General features: G+C 34.9%; 1 protein-coding gene across 1 annotated transcript in view; it reads right to left on the bottom strand.

Moving 5' to 3' along the window:
* Nucleotides 1-15,837: 15,837 nt before the first annotated feature.
* The window catches only part of MRPS6 (mitochondrial ribosomal protein S6), a 39,685-nt gene continuing 35,793 nt past the window's right edge, over nucleotides 15,838-19,729 (bottom strand). The window contains exon 3 of the mRNA XM_032219230.1: nucleotides 15,838-16,691. Within this exon, the coding sequence (XP_032075121.1) occupies nucleotides 16,514-16,691 (178 nt within the window). The 3' untranslated portion in view covers nucleotides 15,838-16,513. The remainder of the gene's footprint in view (nucleotides 16,692-19,729) is intronic.

Genomic DNA, 19,729 nt, shown 5'->3' with positions numbered 1-19,729 from the left:
TACTATTTATTTATTTATTTTTAAAGTTTAAGTAGCCATCATTCTTATGACCAACTCTGGAATGCTTCCAATCAAATTATGTTCTATGTGTAATATTAATTACACATAAGTAATTACAAATAAGTATAAGTAAAATTGGGATTTCTAGATGCTTCCTAATTGACAAGCAATTTTGTTAGCAGAGTTAGCAGCTCTCTGAAGCCTTTCTTACCAAAAATATGCAGAGTTTGTGGATCTTTGTGAGAGTGAAAAAGCAGCATTGCGTTTGTCATAGTCAGGCATTTGATTATGCCACCAACTTAAAACATATCTTTTTTTCTGGAGATAATTATTGTAAGAAGACTACTTATGTATGCAGGTGTGGTACATTACATTCTAGAAACAGTAGAGGCACAGTAAGAATTACCAAAAATCAAAATTTATCACAGCAGAAATATTTACAGATTGCTGGAAGAATAAAAAGTGACCTTAAGAAGACATTTTTAAATTAAATGACAGAATTGGAAACTCATAGCACTAAGACCGCTTTTAGGACATACGTATAAATTGCTCTTAAAATATGACATAGAGTCAGAACAAATAAAGATTGTATGATAAAGTAGAAGCAAAATGTTAAAGAGATAATTACAACACAACAATGAAAAAAAATAGAGAAAATTCAATATAATTCACTTCAGGCTATAATTTTAGAGAAAATTTGGTACAAAATGTTTCATATATGATTTATAACTTTGTGCAGAATGGCAAAAATAAAAAAACCTCATATAATAATAAATGTTGGAAATGTTGCAACATAGAAGGAATATTTTATCACATCTAGTGGTCATATAAAAATATTCAAAGCACCAAAATTATATATCATTATTCAAAAATATTAAAAACAAACCTTAAACTGAAATCTCAGGAATTTTTACTAGAAATCTTTCCAGAAAAAATATATACAATCTATTAACATATATATGCTGGCAGTCACAAAACCACATTTGTCTGTCATTGGAAAAGAGATACTTTGCCAACAATATCAGACTGGGAAGCCAAACTTGGGAAATGCGTAGAGATGGCAAAACTAAGAAAATACATCCAAAATAAAAGTTTGATGGAGTTTAAGTTTTTTAAAAAATAGCTTTATACACAACAAGGCAAACTTATTACAATTTTAAAGGGAAAATATTTTATGAAAGAACAATAACCAGAAGCAATTTAAATTTCTATAAATAATTTGACATAATCACCAGTTGGTTACTAATGGAATTCTGATGGCTGTGGGTGGGGCAAATGTCAAAGATTGTGTTTCATCCTGTCATGTTTCTCACTGAACCAAGATTATCTGAGCCACCGTACTTCAACCTTCTGCCCTAGGACAGCATTATTATGGGACTCCTTTAATAGTTGGGTTTGCCTCCAAGTGAACCTACAGTCAGAATATTCACTATCCTTCCCTGTACCCAGAAAAAGTTATTTACACATTAGTTGCCCTCACTGGTAAGGGGGCTAGGATTCTTTATTTTAAAGGAGGAATGACTATACAATGGATGTACGATTTTATTCTTGAAAATTTCATTGTAATCCTGTTCTTAATATGAAATTTCTAAAGAAAGTTTTCCTTCATTAGATTTTATATTTTTAATGTTATTCAGAACAAAGTTAAAATTCAAAATAAAAGATTTCAAAAAAAAAAAGAAAAAAACACACAAAGCAGTCAGAAAGTTAAAAAAAAAACCTAGTGGTCTAGTGATTCTAGCATCAGGTTAGAATCCAGGGAGCTGTGAGATCTAATCCTGCCTTAGCCTTAAAAGCCAGCAGGATGACTTTGGGCCAATCACTGTCTCTCAGCCCAACTCACCACACGTGGTTTTTTTTGTGGGTAAAATAGGAGGTGAAAGGAATGTTAGGTATGTTCAGGGCCTCGAGTTATTTATAAAAACAATAAAGGCAGGATAAAAAACCTAAAACAAAATTTAAAAAACTAAATTATAAACTCCAGTATACAAGAAGCCTACCACTTCTGTATCTGCTTTGAGTTTTATATTTTGAATTTTGTTGAATTTTAGTCTATTCTGGCTACTTCCAATGAAGAACTAAAGAGCAAGGGCAAAGAACGATCGTGCCAAAGGCAGGGAATATATTTTGCCTTTTGCAGGAGTAAAATATTATGTGTGTTACTAATTCATTTAAAAAGTAGCTTGTTTTTCAAACATGCACTTTAAAATAGTTTTTAAAAGAATCCCACAGTAGATATATTTAGCACATCAAAACAAATAAAACTGGAATTTGCAGCTATGAAATTCAGATCTGCATGGGAGGAACAGGAATGGATGGATGGATTTAAAATCAAGAATGTGGTTGATGTATATTCATATTTAGAAAAGGAATTTGCCAAATATTTAGGCATCAATATGTATAATCGCTTCATTTAAGATTTGTTAAGCTTCTTGATACCACCATGCTCTTCTCTAGTGTCTCTTATATTAAGTCCTAGCATCTTAGTTTACAAGTACTTTTAACTGATATCAAAAATTGTTGCTTATGTTAATAGATTTAAATTAGTATTCTGGCTCAGCTCCAACTAAATGTAATTAAAGAGAAAATGGTCATGTTCCTTTTCTCTCATCCAATTGTTTTCCAAAATTTGTAATCAAATATGAAGGGATTTGTGAACTATTTATTTTACTGTTTGGGTCTTCTGTTTCTTTAGCTGGTAGGTAGGTAGAAATCTTTTCTGAGATTCAGGGACATTCCAAAATTAGGACTATGGTCCTTTATTACAGAAATTAGAAATCTTTTTCTTTCAGATGGATAAGGTTGCTTTATGATGAACCTAAAAATTAAGATCTGGGATTTCCCCCATCCCCGCCTTCTTTTCTCTCACCTGGACATTAAAACTCTTCTCCACAGAAGAAATGTTCTGGCAGATGGGTGGAAGGACATAACTATGAAAGGAAAGGAAAATTCAAAGATGCTAGATAATTTTCATTCTGTACTCTGTTTCCCAAATATTCATTTTCTTTTCATGATGACATTCACATTTCCTTTAGCCAATTCTTTAGAGGATAACAGTATTCCATATGCATTCAATCTGTTTATCCAAATTTCAAATATTTTTGTTGTGCTGATTGGGATTTGTTATCATAATCCATGCTTCTAATCCATACAAAACACCTAGGAAAAGATAACCACATATAATCTATGAACAAAACTCCAGTCTGAAGTTCCAATAGTAAAGAACTTTGTTTATATTTTGAAATGCTGTTCTCACCCATTTAATCCTCTTTTTATTTCCATCCCGTCTGACATTCAAAATGCAGGTGCTTATGTTTCACCCTCTGTACTTCTTTTTCCACCAGTATATTATCTGGTTGAATGATTTTATTTCTACTGATAACCATTTTCCCCTTCTGATCTATAATTAGTTCATATTTTATAATGACTCTCCTTGATTAATGGTAATAAAAGGGCAAAAGGAACAAGTCAGATTATTAAAGTATTTTAATAGATATGGGACATTATGGAGTATGCCTTTTATTCAGTGGTGGAATTCAAAAAATGTTACTACCAGTTCTCTGGGTGTGGCTTTGTGGGCACCAATGTTCCCTCTAAGCTGCGCGCCTGCACGGCCGCGCACATAACAAGAAAACACCATGCAGAAGTTTCAAACTGTGGGCTGTGTTTTTAATGTCTTAAAATATGACTGAAAATCTCCCCCCCCCCTCCCTTCTCTCTCTGCACCGAACTCTCTCCTCCATCTGCTGATTGGTGAAATCAAGAAAGACTCTGCCCGGAGACTGATGACGCTGAAGAAGGGAGAATTCCCATTGGTCCTCTGCGGCTTCATCGGTTCCTGGGAAAACGTGATTCGCTGGTTGTAGCCTGCGTTTCTCTGCACATCTGGGGTTCCTCAAGCATTGCATCGTCTGAAGCCCTGTTCTGGGCTAAGCAACCTTTCTGCGATCCCTTCGCTTTGCAGAGAGAGAGAAGCAGCATGGAATTGGACTGCCTGAGCCAAAGGGGTCCACAGGATCTTGAGACTTGGTTTTTGAGCAGAACCAATCCATTCCACTCTTTCCTTTTCCCTTTCTGTCCTTCTTCTATCTTTCTTTCCTTTCTCTTTTCCTTTCCTTTCTCTTTTCCTTTCCTTTCTCTTTTCCTTTCCTTTCTCTTTTCCTTTCTCTTTTCTTTTCCTTTCTCTTTTCCTTTCCTTTCCCTTTTGCTTTCCTTTCCTTTTTCCTTTCTTTCTTTTACATTTCCTTTCCTTTCTCCATATCCAAGTATTATGTATGTTCACTTTCTTGAGTTACCTATGAAGTAATAAAGGTGGAATAAAAATGTAATAAATAAACTCAAGTCCCATACCTTTCATCCTGTGATTTCTACTTCTCATAAATATGGGGCAAAAGTTTAAGGATGGATTGGTGCAGAGGCCAAATAAATGGTATCTTATTTTTGGCAAATTGACAGCTCTCTTTAATGATGGAAGCAGAATCCTCATCTCTCTGGATTTTTTTTTCCAGAACCCTTTTGATGTTGCTAGCCTAAGTCAGCTAATGTTAGGGCTTTCTGCTAGCTTTTTTTTAATGCAGGATAACTGAGGAAGTGCTCATGAATCACTACTGAGTGACTTGCACAGCAGATTGCTGTCAAAAAAACAGAACTTTTTTGTGTTTTTCTATAATGTCATGTTTTTCCTGTAGTTTTTGGAAGTGAACTAATCGGGTTAGTCTTCTCACTACATAATGATTATTCTTTCTTCTGATTTCCTGAAGTAAAGCTCAAGAACACGTCCTCATATTGCTCAGATAAGACACTCACTTCTGAAAGCTGTTCTGCAATCTATCACGCTGCTTGATTTTTTGTGTGTGTGTCTTAAAGATAAATACAACTAGACAGAGATGCTATTGTTGGCGTTAATTTCACTATGTAATTAACTAATTCACTAATTTCACTTTTTCCTTTCCTTTCTCTTTTCCTTTCCTTTCTCCTTTCCTTTCTCTTTTCCTTTCCTTTTTTTCTTCCCATTTCCTTTCCCTTTTTCTTTCCTTCCCATTTCCTTTCCTTTTTCCTTTCCTTTTTCCTTTCTTCTGTTTTCCTTTCCTTTTCTTCTTTCCCATTTTTTTCCTTTCCCTCACCCTCCCTTCCCTTCCTTCCTTCCTGGGGGTCTGAGGAAGAGGGGGGACCCTTTTCCTCCTTACCCCCCTCCCCAACATCTGCTCTGATGGCAACACACTGAAAAAAAATTAGAGGGAACATTGGTGGGCACGCATGGCTTTGTGGGCATGGCTTTATGAGCATGGCAGGGGAAGGTTACTGCAAAATCCCCATTCCCTCCCCACCCCACTAACTTGCTTTCCATCTCCATTCTCCTCTTCAGGGCAACAAAAGAAGATCATCTGGGGGGCTGGGAGGCAGTGGGGGCGGGGCCATCCTATTTGCCGGTTCTCTAAACTACTCAAACTTTCAGCTATCCATTCTCCAGAACCTGTCAGAACTGGCTGAATACCACCTCTGCTTTTACTGCGTTTACGTCTGTGGAAAGGAAAAAATAGTCTAAAATATGAAAGTACCATTTACAACAATTAAAAGAATTCTGCTAATGAATGTAAAAAAAAATGCTGCAACTGGTTTTTTGTTGAAAAAGTTTTAATTTTTGGACAAAGACAAACAGGACATAAAACATAAAACCTTCTTCAATTACATATAGCATGTCGTTTGGTTACATGGCTTTTGTGCATCCTTTCCATAGTCCCCATTTTCAATTGTATATAAAATCACAGATTATCCATCAAATATATATGTATACATCATTATCATTGTACATCATTTGTTTTGCTACAACTATTATTCCTTAATTTTGAACAAGATATTCTAGGTATTGGATTCATATATATAATAACATTCCATTGCATCATTCTTAATCTATTTAATAATAATGTACCTTTGTGTTATCATCTGTATCATTCTATTATTCTTATATTGTAAAAATTCTCCAACATTTTTCATTTCTATGTTTTTTTATCTAACCACATACCTTATAAAATTGTTAATCTTCTAGTTCTCTAATTTCAAATGTCAATTTACTCATTTCAGCACATTCCATTATTTTCTGAATAACTTCCTACTGTGTTGGTATTTTCTCATTTTTCCAGTTTTTTGCAAATACAATTCTAGCTGTCATTAACACGTTTACAATCAAATATTTCAGATCTCTATTGTATATTTCTGGTATTATTCCCAATAAAAAAATCTCAGGTTTAAAGTCTATATGTTTCTGTGTCATTTTTTCCAACCAAGTGTGGATTTTAGTCCAATATCTTTTAGCTTCTGTGCATGTCCACCACTTATGATAATATGAACCCGGTATCTGATGACATTTCCAACACTTTTCCAATTTGTTCTTGAACATTCTTGCTATTCTCGCCAGGTGCCACCTGTAAAACATCTTCTTTAAGTTTTCTTTATATGCTGTTGACATTGTCATTTTATAATTTTGTGATCATAATTTTTGCCATTTCTCTAAATCAATCCCATGACCAAAATTTTTCCCCCAAGCAATCATAGATTCTTTAACTTGTTCTTTTTCTAGTTTAACTTCTAATAAGTATCCATATAATTTTTAATCACCTTTTCATCAGTACGTTTCAGAATTTTATCCAGGTCAGTCATTTTGTCATAAAAATCTTCTATTTTAAGATCTTTATCAAATCTAGAGTGTATTTGAGTATATGAAAACCAGTTCATTCTTATACCTTGTTCCTCTAGTTCTTGAATAGATTTAAGTTCACCCTTAGCGTTCAAAGATGTTGCGACTGTTGATGATTGGATAGGATGATGGCATTTCTAGAAGCATAGGTGAAGATAAAATAAATTCTTAATTTCAGTATGTGAAAATGGAAGAATCTTCTCAGAAGAAAGTAATTTTGTAGTTGATCAGTATCTACAGCTATCATTATATTTTGTATCGATATTGCCAAATTTCATTTCAACATTTTGGAAAGTCAATATTGATAACAGTCACTGCTCACACAATTTTAACTGTTACAGGGCCATCTAACTTCAGTAATTGAAATTGTATGGAAGAGGGTACTGGGAAATGGCAATGATTGCTAAAACAGCAAGTTGAAATATATCTTTTTCCCCCAAATCTCAATCATTATAAATTAGTATTTGTCTATATGAAAAATCTCTGAGAATCCTGTTGGCTTTCAAGTGGCTTATTAAATACTAAAAGATATTTTGAAAGTCATTTATTTTCATCTAAGATTATTCTAAAGGAATCCTATTCCTACACAATTGCCTTCTTTCTGTAATGCAATTTTGTCTGGCTTCTTGGACTCCAGGGTGCTGTTCACCATATATGTTAAATATATCTTTAAAACTAATGCTTAGGTTATTCCACTCCTTGTAACTCATAGGTCTAGATAACAAAGGATTTTTATGAATATTCTTCCTGAATCTCTATAAAATAATTGGGAATCAATTTTTATGGTAGATTCTTTGCCATACGAACCAAATTTGCATCAAAACATAGACATTATGGGAGTATATCCTTCCTATATCTCTTATGGGTTAATTTGCATGGCTATATCTCAATCTATTCTTGTTCTTACTCACATATGACATTTTATCTGTACATCTAAAAATATAATGTGTGAAAAGACTCTTTCAAGCACTTTTAGTACAGAGTCCTGTGACCTTCAGATGAAAATCTCTGGGGATGAATTCCTAATTCCTAAAGGCTTCTTTATTCATTCAGTCTCTTCCCTACAAACAAACAGACATATGTGATTCTAACCTTTGCTCCAAAGTATTTTGGGGACTAACCCTTTCCCATCTTGAGTCTAAGTAGTAGCATTTCCATGGCAGAAGGCCTATCTTCTTCCAAACACGTGTAATATAGGTCCAACCAAAGATCAAAATGGGCAAAATTGTTTTAAATTACCTTCTACCCACATGCACATTATTTAATTTTACATGATCAAGCAATTCTCTACTGTTCATAAACTTAAGGAAAAAGGAATTTTACAGAGCTACAGGTCACAAAATAGTTTGTTATTTTCCATGTACAGTATTGTCAATTTGAAATACATCATGTTGTTTAATAATTAATAAAATGAGTGATCAAATACCTTTTTGTTTAACATATTAAAAATGCTGACTTATAGTCCTTAGAGCAGCACTCTCCAACTTTTCCAGCTTTGTGGACCAGTGAGGGGAAGAAGGGATGGTTCCATGTGAATAGCGGGCTTCCATATCCTGGTTCTGAATGGGCCACACACCGGTAGTGGGCTGTGTTCCAGGGGTTGGGGACCCCTGCCTTAGAACACTAGAGCAGTTGGTGAGAAGGAAACTCATTGTAGTACTTAAAACCTCAGAAATTGATCAGGTCTTTTACTGATCGCCCAACCAATTTTGTAAATAGGCAAGCTTCCTCCTATGTTATTGGTAACAAAACCAATGAAAGACTCTTAGAATTCCATTCTTCCAAAACATAGTATTAATCATCACACATTCATTCAGGTGTTCAGTCTGGGTTGTGTCTAGAGTCCTTAACAAGGACCTGGGATAGGCAAATCTGGATTATACATTATTATATACTTTATTCATTAAACATGAAACTCAATCAACTGAATATTAAAAAATGTATCACAAATATTATTGACTGGTGCTGATAGTTGATACAGATTGCTGCCAACATGCTAGGTATCAACAAAGTATCTTCTTAAGATGTACAATGTTCCAAGTAGCGCAGTCTTTTGCAGTTCTGCTGGTGTTGTTGCAGGAAGCTGCAATTTCTTGATGTATTTTGTAAAATTCTTGGACATGGTACCAAGTGCCCCAATGACAATGGGTATCACTGATACATGCTTCATCCATAATCACATAGTTTTGATGGCCAGGTCGTGATATTTTGTGATTTTTTTCCAGTTCTTTTTCTCCGACTCTGGCATCTCCTGGTAAAGCAATATCAATAAATTGTATGTTTTGGGTTTTGACAACTGTGATATCTGGCGTGTTGTGTTCCAAATGACAATCTGTCTGTATTTGAAAGTCCCACAAGTTCTTCACTTTCTCATTTTTGACACCTTTTTCTACTTTATGTTCACATGACTTTTTGGATACAGGTACCGTGTTTTTTGGAGTACAAGATGCACTCTTTTCCCTCAAAAAAGAGGGTGAAAATCTGGGTGCGTCTTATACACTGAATGCAGCATTTTTGGCCACCTGAAACCCTTCGCTCTTTGCAGAAATGGCTGTGCAGAGCCTTTAGGAGGCTTCCAGGGTGCTCCTGGGGGCTGGGGAGGGCAAAAATGAGCAAAAAATTGTTGGTTTTTGCTCATTCCCCCCCCCCCCCGCAACCCCCAGGAGCACCCTATAAGCCTCCTAAAGGCTACGCAAGCCCTTTTTTTGATTAAAAAATGGGCCCATTTTTGTGAAAAATGGGCCATTTTGGGGAGGTATTTGCAGAGTGCAAATACTTTTTTTTAAAAAAATTGCTTCTTCAAAATCTTGGTGCGTCTTATACTCCGAAAAATACAGTATTTTTAAGGCAGCAAGCTGTAAGTATTGATGGTCCTTCATAAATTAATGGAATTCTATTTCAGCTTCAATAAATGTAGCTGATTGTCGGGAAAGATAACAATTGCAATCCAAAATGATTGGTGGGCCACCATTTCCTTAAGGTGATAGAAGTTCATTGTAGATCAGTTAAGGTTGCTTCCATGGTGGGATTCAGCCAGTTCGCACCTATTCAGTTGTTAACTTTCTAAGCAGTTTGGAGAACCGGTTGTTGGATGAAATCTCATTTTGTTTTTCCCCACTTTACAGGGGTAATCTTGTAAGAAAGGCAGCAAGGAAACATTCTGGTGTTGTTTCTAGCCTAATCTTTATTGCCCTGCTTACGGAAACTGCCTCTCTGGTTAACCTTTATTACATTGTAACAGCTAAGGTGAAGTGCCCATCGATGTGAGTGATTTTGAGATAGTTATGCCCACACGGTCACTTGACCACCGAGCCACGCCTACCAGCTGGTCACTAGTGCAGAGAATCAGTTGTTAAATTATTTGAATCCCACCACTTGTTGCTTCCTTCTAAAACCCTCAGGCTCTGTGTCAGTTGAAAGTCAAATTGTTCACACTGAGCTGCTGTGGCACAGTGGTTAGAATGCAGTATTGCAGGCTACTTCTGCTGACTGCAATTTAGCAGATTGAATCTCACTAGGCTCAAGGTTGACTCAGCCTTCCATTTTTCCAAAGTTAGGAAAATGAGCACCCAGATTGTTGGGGACAATATGCTGACTCTGTAAACTGCTTAGAGAGGGCTGTAAAGCACTGTGAAGCGGTAAACAAGTCTAAGTGCTATTGCTATTGCTATCTCACACCTTTTAAAGTAAAACAAGTTTTGTTTGTGTGTGTTGGGACTGGTGCTTAGGTCTTTGCTGTTGCATGCATGTTTCGCAGTACATTTGATGCTTTAGAGAGAATTTTACTTTAATTTTTTTTAAAGGTGGTTATATAAATATTAGAAATTATATATTTCTAAAATTTCTGTGAAGCAAATCTGAGTCTGGAAAGTGGTACTTGAAATAAAAACAAGCAATCAGTTAAGAAGATTCATGTCCTTTAATTCACAGAATATTGAACAATATTAAAAGGAAAAAGGAGTAGAGAGCTTGATGAGCTCCAAAGGGGGTGACCATGGAAATTTTGATGGACATAGAAATTATGTTAGAAATTCCAACTATTCTTGGAGATTCTGATTTTTAGCTTGTAAAATGTAAAGAATGTACTCTACCAGTTAGTTATGACTCTTATCCAACAGAAAAATTGGTTTCTTTAAATCCATTTTAAGGAGACAATAATCAACTTTTAGACATCAATGGAGACAGAACATATTTGACTCAATTGTCATTGTGGTGTTTGCAAAAACCTTGAAAGCAGTTTGGATGGCAGGTAGTAGTAAACTGCAGCTTAGCACACTACTGCATTAATTGGACTAAAAGTATGATACACATTGGAATTGGGTCAAAGTGCAAGATCCTTTTGATTCAACTTTTTTTTTAAAAAAAGGAATAATTTTCTCACTGAGATTAGTGGTCAGTAGATCTACTGAGTTACCTAGTATTGATGACACTGGCTCCAAATGAGTTTAGAAAAAGTATAATGCCCATTAATTACAACTATGGATGCTGTATAACTTTTATTTAAAGGCCAGACTCAATATGGAACCCCTCCCTCCTTTTTTCTCTTTTTTAGTAATTTATTCATGGAGAACCAGGGCAAATATCATTATCCTTTGGACTAAACTGTTGATACCTTTGCCAATTCTGATGTTGAAATTACCAGCCATAGGATATTTGCATTTGGTAATGTTTATTCAACACTCTTCAAGGATTTGCAGGAAGAACCAAACCTTGAACCACAGATGTGGGTTCCATCTTGATGGAAGATGTTAATGTTAAGAATTAACCCAAAATATGTGCTATCTATCTGAACTGCCTGGATGTGATCACTGTCTTGACAGGTAGGGATGTTATATGAGTGATATTCTGGCAAAAATGAGAAATAACCAGGCACCATATGTCCTATATAAAATGCTAAATTTTTGCTCAAAATAGATATTCACCAATTTACTGTGCCACCTAGCACTATTCCAAGTAATGGTTTATATGGTTTAACCTAGAGTCCATTGGTGGGATTCAGAACATTTCTTATCTTGGTGCAAGAAGACATGCTGATGATGTTGTGTTGATGTTCTTACCAGTTTTGGATTATGAATTAGTTTGCTATACTTGTGCATGGCTAGACTGTGAGACGGAGATCTTGTTTACAATTCTTTATATTGTTTCATAAATTCTATCAAAAACAAAATAATATTCTATGTCAAATTGATCAATACTTGCAGTAAAACTCTCACATTTTCTCATTTCTCAGTTTGCAGGGAGTTTTTTATTGACAGGATTCAAACTGTCAGCAGATGAAATAATACTAATTGTTCTTGAGCAATATTAAGACCTATTTTTTATTCACAGCCCTGATGTATCCTTACAGAAAACTCTTACTGGATTTATTGGTATTACTTTCATGTACATGCGAATAAGATGAAATTAAAGATATTTTGAAAATTCTCCCATGGGGAATATATTTGAGATTTTTTGCATTTAGCAGTTTCATAGCTTAATGAATGTTGGCAATTATGAAGTCCAACTTGCTGTAGAGTCTTGGTCAGACTTTGTCATAAAGCCTTTGAAAATGTATGGTAATTGTCAGGATTGCTTCTAATCCACATGTTAACTGAATTTACAAACATGGCTTACTTTCACAGAATCATAACTTTTCTTCTGACCAATTTCTCCTTGTATCAGAGCTAACCCTATTTAAACCACAGATTAAATGTATTTGTGTAATTTCACTCAAAGCAGGACTAAAATACAAAAATAGCCTCTAAAATGTTTAATTAAGTTATTGTTAGGAAAATTTTATTTAATTGAAGCACAACGCTAACAGAAAATTAAAAGTTGAAGAAGTCCCAATCCACGTTATAACTTTTCATTGGCAAAGGAGACTTTAGGAACGCAGGAGACCTGTGGACCATGGATTACCAATCTGTTGTGTAAAGTTAATAATTCAATTTAATAATGCATTTCAACAATAAGCCTCAAATAGACATGGATAAATTAGAAGTAAATTCCTAGTTTGTCTTTAATACATATGTAGCATGGATGGAGTCAGGATACTTGTGTGTCTATCTCAGGGGTTGGCAACCTTAAACACTCAAAGAGCCACAAAGGTCCTAACCCCTGTTCAATTCTGGAGCCACCCAGAAGTCTGGTTCCCCCACCAGAGAGTTTCCTCCTAACACTGCATCCTTTTTCCTCTACCTGTTCTAACCGAAAACACTATCAACTGTGGAGCTGACCGGAAAACCCGCCCCTTGCCAGTGTCTCCTCCTGGCACGCTGTGCTTTCCCCCCTCCCAACCGTAAGCTTCTCTCAAAATTGTGGCGCCGACTGACGACAAGGAGCCACAGCAGAAAGAGGAGCCATATGCAGCTCCAGAGCCATGGATTGCTGACTCCTAGTCTATCTAGTCATTTCTGTTTATTCCATCAGAATTAGCAAAGATGGCATGCTAAAAGTCCCTTCCATTACTTTAGGTTAATGTGTGGGGCCGAGAGGTTATGCTTTCTGTTGTAGCAACTGCCCTATGGAACAGGTTCCTCTAAAGATCTGGATGACACTGACTCCTCTGGCTTTTTTAAAAGCATTAAAGATCTGCATGTACCTTCAGGCACTGAGTTGGGAAGGTTAAATTAGTCCTCTTAGTGATTTTGTTGATTGATCTGTACTGTTCAGGACTGGATTTTAGACTCTAGGCTGTAATATGCATTATTATTTTCTATTCTTGTATGTTTCATTGGTTTTAATCCTCTGTATACCATCCAGAGCCACTGTTTTGAGATAGGCAGCTACATACATTGTCTAAATAAAGAGGCAATCCTACTCCTCCCAATCTCCAGAAAAGCCATTGGCCTTAACTGAAAAATATTGGGATATGAGGTTTAACTTTTATTTTGTCTGGAATATATAAGATACGTTCAACCAAAATAAGACACATGTCAATAATTTAGGATGTCGATGGGTATTTCATCTGACTTCTGATGTTGTTCCTTTAATGAAGCTGAAACAAATACATAAACTAAATGGAAAGCTGGAATCGTATTTATTCATTATAACAATGTCATACTTCCAGCAAAAGTGATGCATTGCTACTATTCTTTTGACTTGGGAATTACGCTACAAATCTGACTTGGAAAAAAGTCCAAGTTAATCTTGAGTAGTACAAAGCCCTTGTCTGGGGAGAGGGCCATAGTAGCATTGGTGGTAATTGACCTCATTGATCAATGAGAATTTTATGACTAGACATGGTAATCGTGGTATTTTATGAAAGACTTAAAAAAAAATATTTCAGAGCTCCAAAAGTTGTTCCTTTTGTTGAAAACAGAAAAGATACCGCTGATTAGTTTTCATTTACAACCCTCTTCATTTTTCCCATTACTTATTTTGCCCTTTCTTACCACCCAAAGGAAAAGACCCCTGAAGAACAGCTGAAAGGTATCTTTTAACTGGTAGCCTAAGAACTCTCTCTCTGAAGGGCAATTAAGATTCTTTCTTTTTCCCAGTCCCCCTTAATTTTCAAAGTTCTGGAAGCTTTTCAAAGCACACTTGGAATTTTCAAAAAATAATTTGCACGTCTAACTATATTTGGTTTCAAGTATTTTACGAGTACCTGACATAATCCTTGCCCAACAAGGCTGGTTTGGATCCAAGAGGACTGTATTGTTTGTTTCTTACTGGCAAATACATTTTATGGAAATCTATTTCTAGTTATTTAAAGGACAGTGCCAAATGCTGGTATTTTGAAAATGCTAACCTAATTATCTATAGCGCTGATTGATTCCAGATCTTGAAATATCATAAGGTAAAGGTTCCACTCGCACATATGTGCTAGTTGTTCCCAACTCTAGGGGGTGGTGCTCATTTTCATTTCAAAGCTGAAGAGCCAGCACTGTCCGAAGACGTCTCTGTGGTCATGTGGCCAGCACGACTAAACGCCAAAGGAGCACAGAATGCTGTTACCTTCCCATCAAAGGTAGTTCCTATTCTTCTACTTGCATTTTTACATGTTTTCGAACTGCTAGGTTGACAGAAGCCAGGACAAGTAACGAGAGCTCACTGTTATATGGTGCTAGGGATTCGAACTGCCAACCTTTCTGATTGACAAGCCCAGCATCTTAGCCACTGCGTCCCTGAAATATCATATAAATATGTAAGTAGGAAAATATGACCTACTACTTTATATACAACTGTTCTTCTCACCTGATTAAAAACAACATTTTCTCAGAAACACTTTTATCCTTGGAATTAAATCAATGTATACTCCAAAGAAAACTTCAGTTATTTGGGCTTTGAAAAACTAATGCATACTGCAAACGTTAAATAACTAATTACAGATCTGGGCAGCAGAGAGACTCAATTATATTTATATTTGGATTAAAAAGGAAACTGAATACAAGGGCAAGTGGAGGAATTTGAAAGAAGTGAATGTATTTCATTGTAAGACAGCCACAAATAGATCATAAAGATATTTCTGATGAAAATATTTGCTCATGAATACAACCATATTACAATATCATGCTTTGCTATAATTGAGAATGGACAAATTTCCATTTTTTGTTTTAACATATTTGTGTCTCTCATCTTGATGTACGTCACTGAAAAATGTGCATTATGCCTTATTTCCTCAGCTTTTTCTTTAGCACTTTTTTTTATTTTAAATTATTTAGACAAATTTGTATAACATTCCTTAACATTAGCAGAATTTGCCCACATTGATTTCTACCAGTACAGAACCAGCAATTTTTCTGAACTCAAGTTTTTTAGTCTGGGACATAATTCTTCAAGAGTTTTGATTCCTTGAGTGCAATCTGCTCAATTTGAAGATCTATTGGATTCCTATAACAATGAATCAGAAAAGGAATTCCAGGCTAGGGAAGATGGCTCAAGCAGATATGGAGCAGATCTGTTTTTTGGGGGTAGACTAACACCTGTTTAATAGCTGATGTCTAATGTTGGTTTTTAAGAATTTAAAATCAAAACTACTATTAAATACTTAATTATATTAAATGTAGCCTTGTTTTTTTTTTTTAAGAAATAACCATGTGAATCTACTCTTTTTGTTTAATGTCTAGTTAGTTTTAAGGAAAGGATTTAAGGATTTCCCAGTTTGGTAGATAACATATTGATATATTAAGGAATGAAAAAAAGCAAAATATAGAAAAAATGAATAATATGAGGCAGTTGTCACAACTTTATTTAATCAATTCATTTACAGAGAATGCATTTAAAGCTGGTATAATGATGAAACTGATTCAACTATCAATGTTATGTACTTATTGTAGCAAGAAAATAAGATGTCCATAGAGATTACATTTAAGAATATAATAAAATAACAAGATAGTATCATCCCTTGTTTTGAAAATAAAAATTACATTTTAAACTGTTGGAATTTTAAAAAGCTATAGTTTTTTTTTAACTTCCATTAACTCAAACTCATTAGATTTTAGCTGTGCTGAATGGAGGAAACAATATGCCAGAGAACAGACTATGTAGATTGGTCTATAAAACTGATTTTTAAACATTTTATTGTAATTCTCAACAATTTCATTTAACATTTTACAGTTTTTATTAATGCTATATCTAAATGATACAAATGCTCTTAAAATTGTTTACTTGGAAAAAAGTTCTAAAAAATATCAGGATTAGCTTTTTGGGGCACAGCAGATTTAAATAAGAGAAGCAAGGGAGAAAAAGCTTTCTGATTTTCAAAAATAACAAAAATAAGAGTAGAGGATATGGGCTTTATAGTAGTCAAATTAAACTAGGTTGAAACATCATACCACATCTCACGCATGCTTATGGTTAAGTTTGAATTAATGATAATAATATTACTATCACTTTGGGTTATTTCTTCTTCTGTAGTTCTTCTACATAATTGACTGGAATCATGCCTATACATTCTTCAGTCGGCTCTATACGATGTCTTAAAACACTAGATCTGATTATATCAATGTCCCGTTTTAAATGGTCCAATAGTTTTGTAATAATTATTGGAGAAGAATCAAAGTCTACCAAAAAATACCTGGAAATAAGAAAAAAAACAGTTAAAAGGTTTTATATTAAAAGACATAATATATACTATATCTTGTGGGCACGATGAGACTCTAAACCAATGATGTGCTTGACCCCATCCTCGGGTTCAGCCTGAAATTTCTACAAAAAGTTTAACTAAATTTAAGCACGAATAGCATCCATATATATTACACAGCAAGTTAAGTACAAAAACTAGAGTACAGTTTCTAAAATGTCCTCCGATAGTACTGCCAAATGGTATGAGAACCCACAAAGAAGAAAGTCAGAATTTAAATATTTATCTATATTATTTCCCCTTTTACATTATATTATTATATATACTTTATTCATTAAACATGAATCTCAGCCAACTGAACATTCAAAAATGCATCACAGCATCCTAGGTATCAACCAAGTACCTTCTTAAAATATAAGATGTTCCGAGTAGCACAGTTTTTTGCAGTTCCGCTGATGTTATTGCAGGAAGCTGCAATTTGTTGATGTACCTTGTAAAATTCTTGGACATGGTGCCAAGTGCCCCAATGACAATGGGTATCACTGTTACATGCTTCATCCATAGCCATGTAGTTTCGATGGCCAGATCGCAATATTTCATTATTTTTTCTACTTCTTTTTCTTCGATTCTATTGTTGTTGTTGTTGTTATTAATTATTATTATTAATTATAATTATTCCCCTCAAAAAAACAGTACTTTATCATGTTTAAGAGGCTTGTGTGTTTTAACATATCCAATGTACATTAAATAATTTACATTTTTCTTAGACATTTTTCTCTATTCATCTTACACATCTCATGCTTTCTCTTGGATAAGAACTTCCAGGGAATTCATGAGTATAGACTAGACTGGAAAGTAAAAAAAATTCTAAAAAAGCAACAGCAAAACCAATGTCATATTATTGCAAATGGCATTTCTGCATCCAGGAAGTTACCAGGAGTTGAGCTTGATGTTACTCCCATTTAAAGGCTGGGAGTAGAAAATCCTTGCCAGTTGTTTACAAGTTTTTCAGAAATGTATCAACAAATCTATCTCAATGTGCATATTACAAGACAGTAATTCTTTAGAATGAGCTCACTGTTTTATTTATTCTTTTGAACAATAAAAACTACCTTAGAAACATCAATTTTCTTTTGTAAATTATAACATGTAGACTTAAACAAGCAAAAAATATTGCAGTTTAGAAGCTTGGCTAATGTTCTGCCTGTCAACAGAAAATAGATTATCAAGCCAGCAACAATTGCAGCTTTATGCATCCCAACAATTTTGCAATGTGCAAAGAAGCATCACAGTTGCCTTCACTTAAAGCAATGAACTGTGAATTAACATGTAATATTCTTTTGGAATTGAGAAGGGAAAGGAACTAAGATCAAAAGTTATTCACAGAAATCCAAGACAATGAATGAAATACAACTCAAATTCTCCATAGCAGTCCATGCCAGCTATAGTTTTCCAGAAATGTTAGACTACAACTCTGTAGTGGTTTATCTCAGTTGCACTAATAGAAACTGTAGCATAATATGTTTGGATGGCATTAGGTCTAGGGGAGAATGTTCTAGAAGAACTCAGTGGTATTATCATGTAGGAGAAAAAATCAATTAAATCCCACTAATTCATTGCAAACCCACCATAATTCTGTGCTTTGCATATAGATGGGCAATGAAAATATGAAATAATATTTGTACTCTTATTTCCCATCAAAATATCAGCTACAAAGAAGAAAAAAAATGTCACAGAATTATTTCTTTCAAATTAAAAGAGACGCAGATATCTAATTTTACAGATACCAAATTAAAATGTATAGATTATAAAGATTATAAATTTGATATTTATATTATTAATTTATATCAATATTACATTTTATGAAATTCAAATATATACCAACAAGCTACCTTCCCACAAGAGACTTTTAAAAAATTAATCAGCAAAAGACAAGCACCTGGACCAAACCTTTCTCACAACCCTAATGGGAAAACGATGATTCAGATAATTCTACTGTGACAGAATGCCCATGGGACAATCTGTTTAGAACAGGGCCAGAAAAGCTGTGTTTTATGCTGAGCTTCACCTTTTTAAGAATATATCATCATTATTTTTAGGCTCTGCCATTGAACACTTATAAATATAGCTGATTATGAGATTTGGAAGGGGAGTAGAAAAGTGCCTTGTCTACTATCTCTCAGGCCTCAAACTGGTTTTCTCAGAGGTACTCAGAATGTTTGGTAAACAAACATGGAAAAGATCAAATTACCAATTTTAACATCTGAAACATGGTTGACCTAATATAGGTTAACAGTATTCCCTAGGAATATTATAGAAGGACAAATGGAATGCAGCTTTCCATTTCAGTCCCATCTTCCCATTCAATAAGACAGCAGGTACAAAGTAGAGGACAGGTACAAATTAGAACAAGGGGCTCCTCGGCTAGTACAACAAAGGAAAAACATACACATGAGGGGTGAAATGCTACCGATTCAGACCGCTTCACTCGAACCGGTAGTAAAAAAAGCTATCGGTTTGCCCCAACTGGTAGTAAAAAATGCTACCGATTTGGCCAAACTGGTATTTTCGACAATCAGCTGTGACATGCAATTTATATTAGCTAGAAAGCAGGATTTCCTGCTTTCTAGCTATCTAAATTGTGTGGCACAGTGGGTTCTCCCGGCCCACGTTGTTCTACTTATCTTTGCAGGCACGCTCAGTAGGAGACTCCACCCATCTGCCCAGACATCATCACGTCCATTTTTGACACTCTGTGCATACATATTAGGTCCTGTGCACGCACGGAGATGGCGTGTGTGAGTGGAGCGAGCGCTCACATTTATGAACTGGTAGCGAAGGTAAGTAGATTTCACCTGTCTATTCACATGTCTATTCAATTCCACTGAATGAGGAGGAATTTATTCTCATGCAAATACAGCCTTTGTGGCCTTTTTATATATCCACTGCAGTTTAAATATTCACATGCTTCGTAAAATATTGTAAACCCCTATTCTACTTTTAGTATCCAGTTCTAGCATCCAGCTGAGCAA

The sequence above is a fragment of the Thamnophis elegans genome, chromosome 6 (genome assembly GCF_009769535.1).
Source record: "Thamnophis elegans isolate rThaEle1 chromosome 6, rThaEle1.pri, whole genome shotgun sequence".
In the NCBI taxonomy this organism is placed as follows: Eukaryota; Metazoa; Chordata; class Lepidosauria; order Squamata; family Colubridae; genus Thamnophis; species Thamnophis elegans.
The sequence above is the reverse complement of the archived record's forward strand: the minus strand, read 5'-3'. Positions and strand labels throughout refer to the sequence as shown.